Here is a 14089-nt window from a genome sequence, read left to right as displayed (position 1 = left end):
CCTAATGAGAAGGAAGGACTCCCTGGAGAAGAGCCTAATGCTGGGCAAAAGAAGAATGGGATGACAAAGAAGGTAGTGGCTGGATGAAGTCACCGAAGCAGTTGGCGTGAGCTTAAATGGACTCCGGGGGATGGTAGAGGACAGGAAGGCCTGGAGGAATGTTGTCCATTGGGTCGCAATGGGTTGGAACATGAATTCGCAACTAACAATAACCAAGTTTGATTGTCTCAGGGCCACATGATCATCTTTTGTGACTTTCTTACAAAGTCAATGGGGAAGCCAGGCTCACTCAATAACCGTGACACTAACTTAAAAATGGCAATGATTCACCTAGCAACGGTGGCAATAAAGGTTGTAAAATGAGGTGAATTCACTTAACAAACGTTTCACTTAGCAACAAAAAGGTTGGGCTCAATTGGGAGGGAGTAAGTTGAGGGCCACCTGTATATTGGGAGCAGAGGTGCAAATCTTTAAACTAGAAAATATTGCTGTCTACCTCATCACAGAACCGAGGTGGAGGAACGATGGCCCCTTTATGACTTGTGGACTTCAACTCCCAGAATTCTTGAGCCAGGATGGGAACCAATGGCCCCTTTATGACGTGGACTTCAACTCCCAGGATTCCTGAGCCAGCATGGGGAATGATGGCTCCTTTATGACTTGTGGACGTCAACTCCCAGGATTCCTGAGCCAGCATGGGGAATGATGGCTCCTTTATGACTTGTGGACTTCAACTTCCAGGATTCCTGAGTCGGCATGGGGAATGATGGCCCCTTTATGACTTGTGGACTTCAATTCCCATGGCTGGCTCAGGAATTCTGGGACTTGAAGTCCACAAGTCAGAAAGGGGCCATCGGTCCCCACACTGCCATAGAGGGCCTTGGCCTCCAATGTCCTTTTCACTCTTTCTCTAAAAGATCCCAGCATAACATTGTTCTTGCCTGAATACTGCCATCTCTGAAAAATTGGCCAACGACTGAATGTGCGATTCCAGTCAATGTAGGACCTCAGCTTTTCTGAGGGAGTCTTTTGAGGCTATGGCAAGCCAGGACTGGGAAGAGAAAAGCAACAATAAGGAAAGAAGAAGGAAATAAACTTCATAGTCTTAACAATACTTCTCATTTTCTTTTAATTAGCTTCTATCACACACATGATCTTCTCACTGTGGCAATTCTGAGGAAACGACAACAGCCTTCAGAGTAAGAAATCTCACTAAAGCAAAATGAATCGAAAAAAACAATGAAATTGGAGAAAAAAAAAAATTTCTGAGGTGTTTTTTTTCCCTCCCATTCGCTCCCATTCCTATACTATGTACTATTTTAGACCATACGCACATAAAATTGAGCTCAGCTCTTGTTCATTTCACAGATGTGTCCGCTTATTTTGCTTGGCACCAATATCCGCATGATATACTACTACTACTGCCTTCTGGAATTTTTTAAAATTTTTAGATCCTAGTATGGCCTGCAGCCCTGAGATTTCCTTGTGGTCTCCTATCCAAGTACTAAACAGATCTAGCCACTCTTAGCTTTCTAAGATAGCCAAAAATTCGCTATTAGGGGTGCACTAAACATCCTACGCATGACTCTTTACTGCATGATTTCGGATCCGGGTCCAAACTGGCATAAGTGCATTCTAGGCAGAGATATGTTGGCAGGAACTATGGAGAAAAATAAAAAATGTTGGTTGTGGTGATGGCCACTAAGGGGGGATAAGGAAAAGAAGGAAAAATGAAGGGCAGGGGGAAGAGCCGCCATTGCCAATGCCCTTAAGTCTTGATTGGGTCAGGTCCTATAGGCTCACCTCCCATCTTCCCAGCACCTTTGTTTCCCTACTTGGGACGCAAGCGCATGGCACACACGCCATGGGTGGGAAGACGACAGGTGAGTAGGGATTAAGCGTTGTGCTACTCACCTCTCGAAAACACCTCTGGATTTTGTGTCAGACAAAACCTGAATAAGCCCAGTTCCAGATATCAGGTTATTTTCCCAATTGCAGTCTACCCAAGATGGTTCAACCCCACTTCCAAATTGCAATGCCAAACAAAACATGTGTCAGGCCTGCAGTTATATTCCTTTTTAGGATCTTTGGCCTGCCACTCTCTCTATTATTTCGTTATGCTGTTTCATTAGTGTAGTAATTGGGAGGGGGGATAGAAAGGAGTAGAATTGTGGGATGGGTTGTTGTCATTCCTTTCTAGAAGCCCAAGGTCATCTTTTGTCTCCGCACCTCGACACCTGACCGGAACCAGCGGAGTGGAGATGCCAGCATGGGCGAAGAAGATTGGACCGTGTGATGGATTTATGGGTGTGGGGATAAGATCATGAACTTTCAACTGGGTGGAATCCCAGGAAGCTTTTAGATTTGGGATTCCACAGTTTGTTGCCAACATGTCTGTCTTATTAAATTGGAACTTTAAGGATAGCTCTGCCTTGGACTCCGATTTAATTCTGCATGATATCTGGAACGCTGACATGTTTCTTATGTTATGCCCACCCAGATTGTGAGGCCAGTGTTTCCCCACTGTGACGAGTTTTAAGATAGGTGGACTTCAACTCCCAGAATTCCCCAGTTAGTTCAGCTCGCTTAAACTTGCCAAGGTCGAGAAACAGCGTATTTAGGCAATAAAAACGCAACTGTTACGTAGACTCCTTGTCTTCTATCAACCGCTTCACTGAGTCGCTGCAGCGTATAGCTTAAAGATCCTAAACCCCTGAGACTATCAGCTTCCCAGACATTCAATCATCCCTCCTCACCCAACTGAGAACCCACCCAACTTAAGCTCCGAGATACAAACATCAGGAGGGCTCTGGGACGTCCCAGTGAGGCGATGGGTGCTTCTCCTACACAAGTGCTGGGCAGACGTCAAGAACTGGAGCCTACCAAGTGCTTCTCAGGGGCCCATATGGGCACATGTTGCAGATTTACAAGGTCACACCTTCCGGAACCTAGTACTTTCAGAGATCCAGTACAATCCTTGACATTTCCACCCAAAGGGGCCAGTGGTTCCACATATCTGGAGTCCACAGTTAGGAAAGGATGCCTACGGTCCCAACTTCCCAAACCAGAACACTCCATTCTCCTTTTATGGAATCTCTTTCGCTCGTTCTTCCTCCTCCTCCTCTTTCTCCTCCACCACCACCTTGTGACTGTTTAAGGCTTCCCGGGCGTGGATTTTCTGGTGCTTCACAAGAACCGACTGATGGGGGAACCGTCTTCCGCAGATGGCGCAGAGGTGCGGCCTGTCCCCCGTGTGGACTTTCCGGTGCCGGATGTGGCTGGCCTGGTTAGAAAAGCATTTCCCGCAGATGGCGCACTTAAAGGGCTTCTCGCCCGTGTGAATCCTCTTGTGCACCATCAGAATCTGCCACTGCCGGAAGCTCTTCCCGCACTCGGAGCAAGTGAAGGGCCTCTCCCCCGTGTGCACCCGGTGATGCCTGTCCAATTGGGAGGATGTGTTGAAGGACTTTTCACAATCTGGGCATCTGAAGGGCTTCACATCCCTGGAGCAGGAAACGTCCTGCCTCTTAATGGTAGCGGCGCAACCACCAAAGGCTTCCCCAGGCTGGGCCCATCGGAAGGGCTTCTCCCCGACATGGACTTTTTGGTGGCTGAGCAGCTGAGACTTTTGGGCGAAGCTCTTCCCGCACTCCAAGCACCCCATCTGGTCTTTCTTAGCATGGACTCGGTAGTGCCTGGTGAGGACCCAGCTGACGGTGAAGCTCTTCCCGCACCGATCGCACGAATAGGGTCTCTCGCCCGTGTGGGTCCTCTCGTGCACCACCAGGGCCGATTTGAAGCTGAAACACTTCCCGCAGTTCTGGCACGCGAACGGCTTCTCACCCGTGTGGGTCCTCTGGTGGGCGGCCAGCACCGTGCTCCGGCTGAAGGTCTTGCTGCAGACGGAGCAGGTCTTCTTCCCTCGAATCCGATATCGTTTCTTGATCACCGGCGGGCTTAGGTTTCTCTCCTCTCCTGCCAGAGGAAAGATTTCAACCATGGGCTGGCTTGAGCCATCTTCTCTCTTCTGCTTCGAAACAGCATCGCGGCTCACTGAGGTGTCACCGTGCTCCTGGGGCTTGGGGGGACTGTCCCAAGGAGTCCCCTGGAGCTTCACGGACTCAGTGTCATCCCCCTCTTTCAACGCTGTGATCCACTCGGCAGCGGCTGGAAGAGAGTGGAAAAAGAAGTTACTCCAGAGAGCCAAGGATCTGATTTTCAGATCAACAATCGACATCCCTCACTGGCTAAGCTGCTGGATCAGTTTAGTTTTAGTTGTCAGTGGACATTGTAGAACGAAGTTAAGTGCCATCTTCAGTGTACATTATAACTGTAAAAATAAAAACACAAACACACATCCTTCACATGCTATATAGTTGAAATTGAAAACCCAATATTGCATTAATATTGCACTATACCATAGAATTCAATATAGTTACTGCCCTGGGATAGAAGCTACTTTTCAGCTTCTTTGTCCTTGCTTTTATTATCCTGTACCGTCTGCCAGATGGCAATAGTTCAAAACAAAAGTGCTGGGGATGAGATAGATCTTTAAGAAGGTTTGGAAAGGCAGAGGGAGTTGTAAAGCTCTTCCAAGGAGGGGAGAGGGCAACCAATGATCCTCTGGGCAATGATGTTAACCCTCTGGAGGGCTGTCCTATCTGCCTCTGTGCAAGTGGCAAACCAAACAGAGGTGCAGTAAGTTAAAATACTCTCTATGGCGCAGCAGTAGAAGGTCACCAGCAGTTTTTCGTTCAGTTGTTGTTTCCTGAGACGTCTCAGGTAATATAATCTCTGCCGGGCCCTTTTGACCAGTGCTGCAATGTGAATGCCCCAGGTGAGGTTCTCTTTTATGATAACACCCAGAAACTTAAAAACTGGCCACTGGCTCTACTTGCTCTCTATTGATAAGCAACAGCTGGATGTCTGATCTATTCCTTCTATAGTCCACTATAATGTCCTTGGACTTATTGGTGTTAAGGACCAAGTTATCGTCTCCACATCATGAAAGCAACTGGTCCACCTCATCTCGATAGGCAGATTCATTCCTCCCCAAAGATGAGTCCCACCACTACCGTATTGTATCATCTGCAAATCAGTGCTCAGAGTCTATTTAGGGAATATGTACATCAGATTTACTATATGTGAACCCTTTTGAGGTAAGGCAAATCAGGAAAGAGACTCCACAAGAAACCCTGGAATTATGACCCATAATTCAGCCCCAAATCTCTGTTGTTAAGTGAGACATGTGTTAACTTAGTTTTGCCCCATTCTATGACCTTTGTTGCTATAATTGTTAAGTGAGTCACTGCAGCTGATATGTTAGTAAGACGGTTGTTAAGTGAATCGGGCTTCCCCGTCGATTCTGCTTCTCAAAAGGTTGCAAAAGGGGATCCCATGATCTTGGGCCACAGCAACGGTTGTAAGTATGAACCAGTTGCCAAGCATCTGAATTTTGATCGCACGATGGGGAGGATGCTAAAGGTTGTGTGAAAAATGGTCATTTTTCCCCCCAGTGTTGTTGTGACTTCAAACGGTCACTAAATGAACTGTTCAGAGGTGGTATTCAGCAGGTTCTGACCAGTTCTGGAGAAGCGGTAGTGGAAATTTTGAGTACTTCGGAGAACCAGTAAATGACACCTAACTGACACCCGCCCCCATCTACTCTCTGCCTCCAGAGTCCCAGTTGTTCGGGAGGAAATGGGGATTTTGCAGTAACCTTCCCCTGGAGTGGGGAGGGAGGTTTTATATATAAAGTTTTTTTATGTTTTAATTTTCATAGCAAATAACCACATGTATACTATTACATAACCAACAACGTATTATATTATTAAATGTTTACATCAATTCGTCTTACCCTCAACTCCCAAAAACAATTATTGGCTCTTCTGCTCTCCATACACCATATCTGTACCTTATCCATCACTTTTTTCTCCCTCTCTCCTCCCCCTCCCTTCCTCCTTTCTTCCCTCTGTCATCCTTCTCTTCTCTACTTCCCCTTCCTCTCTTCTTCTCCCCTCCGAGGGAGATTTTAAAGTATCCTTCTCCTGCCATGCCCACCAAGCCATGCCACGCCCACCAAGCCATGCTCACAAAACTGGTAGTAAAAAAATTTGAATCCCACCATTGCATGAGGCCCTGGAAGAAAGCTAGGAATTAAATCTAAATGAGAGTAAGTTACCCAGGTAGTCCTCGACTTACAACAGTTTGTTCCAAGTTACAACAAAAAAATGACTTCAATCCCCTTAATACTGGTTTCTCATTGGCTCTTTTCAATTCTGTTTCCGTTCTGTTACTAATTCGTGCTGTGTCACCATTCCTAAAATAAACAAAGCTTGATAACTTCTTGGGATAAATTTTTGGGTCCTGCCGTGTGTATATATATATATATATCCCGGCAAAGGATCTGAGTTTGCGTGCTAGTCTAACACATTTATCTTACCTTCTGAATTGCCCCCATCCTCCTCCTCTTGCTTGATCTTGCAAACAAGCTGCCTCTCTGCGGGAATTAATGGCGTCTGCTCAGGGGTGAGAAAACTCACAGCCACCTCCTGGATCAGCCCTGGGCCCTGCAACAGTCCAAAATCCGATTTAGGGATACAGATAGCCCTTGACTTACAACCCTTCATTCAGCAACAGTTCAAAGTTAGAACGGAGCAGTAACCCACGGCTCTGGAGCCGCATGTGGCTCTTTCCTCCCTCTGCTGCGACACCGTTGCTCAAAATGTGTGTCACAACCGCCAATATGCAACACCCAACGGCACACGGTTTATTGAGCTTTTCGACCCCCCAGTAGGCCAACCATGGATAAATCCAAGAAGAGAAAAGTTTCAGAAGAAAACAGAACGTTTAATTCGAATACATATGCTAGTTTTGTGGGTGCTCAGGAAATAATCAGGCATGGGAACGGTTTTGTGGCCACTGGTGTTTTCTTTTCTGTGGGAAATGGGTCCAAATGGCTCTTAGAGTAACCGAGTTGGAAGGGACCTTGTAGGTCATCTAGTCCAACCGCCTGCTCAAGCAGGAGACCCTACACCGTTTCTGACAGATGGCAGTCCAGTTTCCTCTTAAAAGCCTCCAGTGATGAAGCTCCCACAACTTCCAAAGGCAAAAGCTGTTCCATTGGTTGATTGTTCTCAGTGTCAGAAATTTTCTCCTTATTTCTAGGCTGAATCTCTCCTTGTTCAGTTTCAATACAATACAATAGCAGAGTTGGAAGGGACCTTGGAGGTCTTCTAGTCCAACCCCCTGCCTAGGCAGGAAACCCTATACCGTTTCAGACAGATGGCTATCCAACATCTTCTTAAAAACTTCCAGTGTTGGGGCATTCACAACTTCTGGAGACAAGCTGTTCCACTGGTTAATTGTTCTATGTCAGGAAATTTCTCCTTAGTTCTAAGTTGCTTCTCTCCTTGATTAGTTTCCACCCATTGCTTCTTGTTCTGCCCTCAGGTGCTTTGGAGAATAGTTTGACTCCCTCTTCTTTGTGGCAACCCCTGAGATATTGGAACACTGCTATCATGTCTCCCCTGGTCCTTCTTTCTCTTAAGCTGAACATACCTAGTTCCTGCAACCGTTCTTCATATGTTTTAGTCTCCAGTCCCCTAATCACCTTTGTTGCTCTTCTCTGCACTCTTTCTAGAGTCTCCACATCTTTTTTACATCGTGGCGACCAGAACTGAATGCAGTATTCCAAGTGTGGCCTTACCAAGGCCTTATAAAGTGGTATTAACACTTCACGTGATCTTGATTCTATCCCTCTGTTGATGCAGCCTAGGACTGTGTTGGCTTTTTTGGCAGCTGCTGCACAAGGCTGGCTCATATTTAAATGGTTGTCCACTAGGACTCCAAGATCCCTCTCACAGTTACTACTGTTGAGCAAGGTACTCATTTCCACCCATTATTCCTTGTCTGGATTTCAGGTGCTTTGGAAAGTAGGTTGACAATTCACCATAGCTAACTCACCATGGGGCAACTCTCTGTGGGACAATCCAACAATTCAATTTGATTATTTACAATAATTTTAAAAATATTTTCATTTCTGTCACCTGCATTTCATTTTGTCCCCGCTTTGGCATCCTATCTTTAACAATTGTATGCCACGATTTCTTCGATATTACTCTTTTCCCACAGCGAGTTTGGCTGAGGTGAATTGTCATAGATCCTAATGAGGTAGCCATCCTGACCTGAAACTGTCCATTTTGTCCCTTCCAAATGTTTGTTGCTATTGTTTTGCATTACCAACCGGTGCCTTAATATATAGGTAGTCCTAGACTTAACAATCTTTCATTTAATGACTGTTCGAAGTTACAACAGGACTGGAAAAAATGACCCGGGATTGTTTTTCACGCTTACAACTGTTGCAGCATCTCTGTGGCCATATGATCATAATCCCGACGCTTGACAACTCACTTATATTTATGGTTGCGAGAGCCCGGGGTCATAGAGATAGCACTTAGACTTATATCCCGCTTCACAGTGCTTTTACAGCCCTCTCTAAGCGGTTTACAAAGTCAGCATTTTGACCCCAATAATCTGGGTCCTCGTTTTACCGACCTCGGAAGGATGGAAGGCTGAGTCAATCTTGAGCCTGGTGGGATTTAAACTGCCAAACACTGCAGCTAGCAGTTCAGCTGAAGTAGCCTGCAGTACTGCGTTCTAACCACTGCGCCACTGCGGCTCATGGGATCACCTTTTGCGTCCTTCTGACAACCAAAGTCAATGGGGAAACCAGAGTCACCTAATGATCATGCTACTAAGTTAACAACCGCAGGGATTGTCACAACTATGGCAAGAAAAGTTATAAAATGGAACAAAACTCAATTTTGGGCTCGGCTGTGGTCATAAGTTGAGGACTAACTGCTCTTATTTTATTTATCTTTTTTTAAAAAAAAAGCCCGCCCACCAAAACACTCGGTGATGTTTTGCACGGAATGAAATTCAGCTAACGTATTTTTCGGAGTATAAGACACACGTTTTTCCCCCCTAAAAGAGGGTGAAAATTTGGGTGCATCTTATACACTGAATGTAGCCCTACCCACCCACCCACCACTGGCCCCCACCCACCACTGGCCCCCACCCTTTGGCCTCTGCCTCCCAGCAATTTACCTCCTTGCAGCAAATGGGAAAATGGGGCTTGCAGAGGCTGCAATAGGCTATGGCAATCCCTGCAGCCTGAATCAGCTAATGATCGGGAGGGCCCCTGCTGAAATTGAAAGTGAAACTTGCTGTTTGCTGCAAGGAGGCAAATTGCTTGGAGGCAGAGGCAGATTTTTCTTCTTCTAATCAGGCTAAACTGAAACAGGCTGTTTGCTGCAAGGAGGTAAGTCCATAACTATAAATGCCTATAGAACAGTGGTTCTCAACCTGTGGGTCGGGACCCCTTTGAGGGTCGAACGACCCTTTCACAGGGGTCGCTTAAGACCATCGGAAAATACATATTTTAGAAAAAATATGGAAAACATAAAATAATTTTATGGTTGGAGGTCACCACAACATGAGGAACTCTATTAAAGGGTCGCCCCATTAGGAAGGTTGAGACCCACTGCTATAGAACGTTCAAATTATTAGACTTATTTTTTAAAGACTGCTTTATTGTTGTTCTAGACAGCTTAACAAAATGAAGCAGCTTTTTAAAATAAATGCTTGATCTGAAGAGGCCCAGTGCTATTGTATCTTCTTTGAAATAGCAGAGAATAACTATACTTCCAGAAAGCACATCAATATTTTAATAGCATCTGTAGAAGTATAGCCTGGAATGTAACACTACAAACAGTGTATATTGTCTGTGCTGTTTGCTGTTTGTTGCAAGGAGGCAAATTGCTGGGAGGCAGAGGCATATTTCCCCCCCCGCTGTTTTCCTTCCCAAAAGCTAGGTGTGTCTTATACTTCGGAGCGTCTTATACTCTGAAAAATACGGTAATCCAAAATGCTTCACCCTCACTCACAGTTATATTACAAATGCAGCCAATTTTCAAGTGAAGAATTGTGGGTGTGTCTGGCAACCCTAATCCACATTCAGTAACACAAAAAGCTGAACTTGTAATCTTTAAACCATACCTCATAGGACTCTGATTTGACCTCCTGCTGGCTCCTCAGGAAGTCCTCCACCAGAGCCACCGCCTGGGAACACGTCTCTGCTCCTCCTGCTTGGATCCAGCTCTGGAGGTCCAATGGGAGACTAGCCAGGAACTGCTCCAGAATCAGCAGCTCCAAAATCTGTTCCTTGGTGTGTCTCTCCGGCTTCAGCCACTGGAGACAAAGCTCCTGGAGTTGGTTATAGATCCTTCGGGGGTCTCCCAACTCCTGGCAGCTGAACTGCCGAAAATGCTGGCGCTGCACCTCCATTTTCAGGGCTTCCCCTCGCAAGATCGCGGCCTTAACTTTCCCATAGTCCTCCCGATCTCTGGCTTCCAGGCTCCGGAAGACCTCTTCGGTTTCTCCACTCAACGCTGGCAAAAGATGGGCCACCCACTGATCTGAGGGCCACTGACAGGCTTGGGCAACTTGCTCAAAGGACGCTAGAAAGGCCTTGGTGTCTTCCCAAGGAGAAGCCTCTGAAAAACCTGGGTTGTCTCCTCCTGTGTGGGCGGGTTGCAAGGTCCTGAGGAACTGCTGCCACTGGGCTTCCCAGCGTTCTTCCATCCCGCGGAACGGCTCTCCTGTACCTTTTTGTGATGCCCCCCATTCTGGTGGCTCAGGAAGGGATGGAGGTTGAATGTCACAGGGAGGTTTTCCTAGATCCGTTTCTTCTAATTTTGGTTCCGAAATATAGGGAGGCTGAACTGGATCGGTGGGATTTTCTAGTCCTCCTTTCAACTTGTGGGGATCTGCACAATTTCTCTCTTTCGTGGCTTTCTCCGCCGCCTCTTTGCTCTTGGATCTAGAATGTTCAAAAATCAGATTTAGCGGACCAAGCTTAAGGAACCAAATATCGTTTGAAGAGAGTTATATAGCGGCTGATAGAGGTTAGTCCTTGACTTACGATCACGATTGAGCCCAAAACCTATCTTGCTAAGCGAGATACTTGTTATGTAAGTTTTGTCCCATTTTACGACTTTTCTTACCACAGTTGTTAAGTGAATCACTGCAGTTGTTAAGTTAGTAACACAACTGTTACTTTAAGGGATGCCCTTCCATTGCAGAAGTTGGAAATTCAGTTTGATCTAGGAAATGAGGATGGGTTTGTGTGTGTGCGTGTGTGCACACACGCGCACACACACACTTCCAGATCTGAGGTTCAAGCCGCAATTGTCCTCTTGCACAGACTAACTCGCCACAGCCAATTCATCACAGCCAACTTGCACGGCCAACTCACCGTGGGGCAATTTAAACAGTTCCATTTTAACGACTGAAAAGAAATAAGACTTATTTTAATTTTCGCCATTCGCATTTCCTTCTGTCCCTTCTTTTTCATCCTTTCTTTAACGATTCTATTCCACCATTTCTTTTGATATTCGTGCAACTCTTGTCCCGCACCGAGTTGTCTTTCGGCGAACTGGCCATGGTAAGTTGACTGCAGCGAATTGTCACAGACCCGGGGCCAAATGGCTTTCCAAGCTTAACCAGAGGCAGTCCTCGACTTAGCGACAGTTCATTTAGTGACCGTTCAAAGCTACAACATCCCTGAAAAAAAAAGGCAGCTCAATGGCAGTTACAGCATCCCCATATCGACCAGTGGTTAGAATGCAGTACTGCAGGCTACTTCTGCTGATCACTGGCTGCCTGCAATTTGGCAGTTCAAATCTCACCAGGGTCAAAGTTGACTCAGCCTTCCCTCCTTCCAAGGTGGGTAAAATGAGGACCCAGATTGTTTTGAGGCAATAGGCTGACTTTGTAAACAGCTTAGAGAGGGCTGTAAAAGCACTTTGGAGCGGTATATAAATCTAAGTGCTATTGCTATCTTGGCCATTTGTATAGGGTTGGTGAGATTTGGACTGCTACGAGCTGTGGTGGTGCAGCGGTTATAATGCAGTATTGCAGGCTAACTCTGCCGACTGCCAGCGGTTCAATCCTCACTAGGCTCAGGGCTGACTAAGCCTTCCCTCCTTCCAAGGTCGGTAAAATGAGGACTCAGATTGTTGTAGGGCAATAGGCTGACTTTGTAAACCGCTTACAGACGGCTGTAAAAACACTGTGGAGCAATATAGAAGTCTAAGTGCTATTGCTATTCCATGGACGAGCCCTGGTGGCGCAGTGGTTAGAATGCAGTATTGCAGTCTAATTCTGCTGACTGTCAGGAGTTTGATTCTGACAGGCTCAAGATTGACTCAGTCTTCCCTCCTTCCGAGGTGGGGAAAATGAGGACCCAGATTGTTTAAAGAGGCAGACTCTGTAAACCGCTTAAGAGACGGCTGTAAAAGCATTGTGAAGCGGTATATACAATATATGACAGAAGTGAGCACACCTTCTCACATTTTTGTAAATATTTCAGTCTATCTTGCCAGCATTTTAGACATTAATGGCTGTGTGTTGCATTATTTTGAGGGGACAGCACATTTACACTGTTATACAAGCTGTCTACTCACTGCTTTACATTGTAGCCAAGTGTCCTCTCTTCAGTGTTGTCACATGAAAAGATATACCATATTTTTCGGAGTATAAGACGCACCTTTTTCCCTCAAGAGAGAGGGTGATATATCTGGGTGCCTCTTATACACTGAATACAGCATTTTTTTGCCTCCCAAAACCCCTTTGCAAAAATGGCCGTGCAGAGCCTTTAGGAGGCTTCCAGAGTGCTCCTGGGGGCTGGGGATGGCAGAAATGAGTGAAAAATGGGGCTTTTTCTGCTCATTTTTGCCCCTAGGAGCACTCTATAAGCCTAAAGGCTGTTCATGCCCTTTTTTTGACAAAAAAACCGGGCCGTTTTTGGGAGGTCTGCAGAGTGCAAAAACTTTTTTTTATCATTTATTTGCCTCTTCAAAATCTTGGTGCATCTTATGCTCCGAAAAATACAGTATTTCTGTGATATATTGTAAGCCTAAGGCAGTGTTTCTCAACCTTGCCAACTTGAAGCTGTCCGGACTTCAACTCCCAGAATTCCCCAGCCAGCATTCGCTGGCTGGGGAATTCTGGGAGTTGAAGTCCGGACAGCTTCAATTGGCCACGGTTGAGAAAGACTAGCCTAAGGGCTGTTGCAAAGGGTTGTTTTTGTGTGCGGTGGGGAGGGTTGGACCGCTGCCTTGGAAGTCCAGCCAGGCGGCGACCACCCCACCTGATCTGCGACATGAGGTAGCGCTTGTAGAAGCCGCTGCCCAGCGGCGCCATCTCCTCTTCCTCCTCCTCCTCTTCTTCTTCTTCCTCCTCGGCGGCGGCGGGGACGGAGCCGGCGTTGGCTTCCCCGGCGCAGGCTCGCTTGTGGTCGATGCCGTGGCGCTTGTAGAAGCGCCAGATCCAGCCGTCGCTGGCCTTGAAGTTGAGCTTCGTGTCGGCGGCGATGGCGTTGGCGGCCGCTTTGAGGTCGACCCGGCGCACCTTGGCTCCTCCGGCCCGCTGCTCCACGTACCACCGGAGCACGGCCTCTTCCAGGGAGGCCTCCTGGGACATCTTCATGTGCTTCCGGGCGCCGATCTCCGCCGCGCCGCCGGTCGAGTCGACGTCGCACATCAGCACGAACCTCTTCAGCTTCTCCTTGGCTTTGCGGATGTCCGACACCGTCTGCTTCTTCACGCCGTACTCCTCGCACGCCCGCGCCACCGACCAGCCGGACTCCAGCTTCTCGATCAGCTCCAGCTTCTGCTTCACGCTCAGGTTCACCCGCTTCCGCTTCTCCACCCCCGCCGAAGACATGATCGCGGCCCGGAGGCCGAGTCGGAGACGTCCGGCGGGACCGACCAACTCGCCAACTTGGGGGTGGCGGCGGGCGGAATCACTCGGCAAGTCACTTATAGGGCTCCGGGGCTTGCGCCTGCGCAGAAGCGCCGCCGCCCTTCAGGGGAAGCCCCTGTCCGATTCGTAGCATCTCGCTGGTCGGGCCCTTGCGCAGGGCGAAGGAGGAATGAAGGACCGACCGGAAGTTTCTATAGCAACGTCAAGGTGTGAAAATAGAGGGAAAGGACATTTGGGAGACTGCTTCCGGGTTCCAATGTGC

General features: G+C 47.3%; 2 protein-coding genes across 2 annotated transcripts in view; both read right to left on the bottom strand.

Moving 5' to 3' along the window:
• Positions 1-14089, bottom strand: part of LOC309397742 (uncharacterized protein) — a 295216-nt gene that overhangs the window by 225032 nt on the left and 56095 nt on the right. The window lies entirely within an intron of this gene.
• Positions 1106-14003, bottom strand: LOC309397394 (uncharacterized protein). The gene is made up of 4 exons (XM_081963391.1): positions 13214-14003; positions 10060-10882; positions 6443-6569; positions 1106-4167 (listed from the first exon to the last, which is right to left on the bottom strand). Exons 1-4 carry the CDS (start codon positions 13786-13788, stop codon positions 3086-3088), a joined length of 2607 nt encoding a protein of 868 aa, XP_081819517.1. The 5' UTR covers positions 13789-14003; the 3' UTR covers positions 1106-3085.

Source organism: Natrix helvetica, assembly GCF_964273705.1.
Source record: "Natrix helvetica genome assembly, chromosome: 1".
NCBI lineage: Eukaryota > Metazoa > Chordata > Lepidosauria > Squamata > Natricidae > Natrix > Natrix helvetica.
This window is presented reverse-complemented; position numbering and strand designations above follow the sequence as displayed.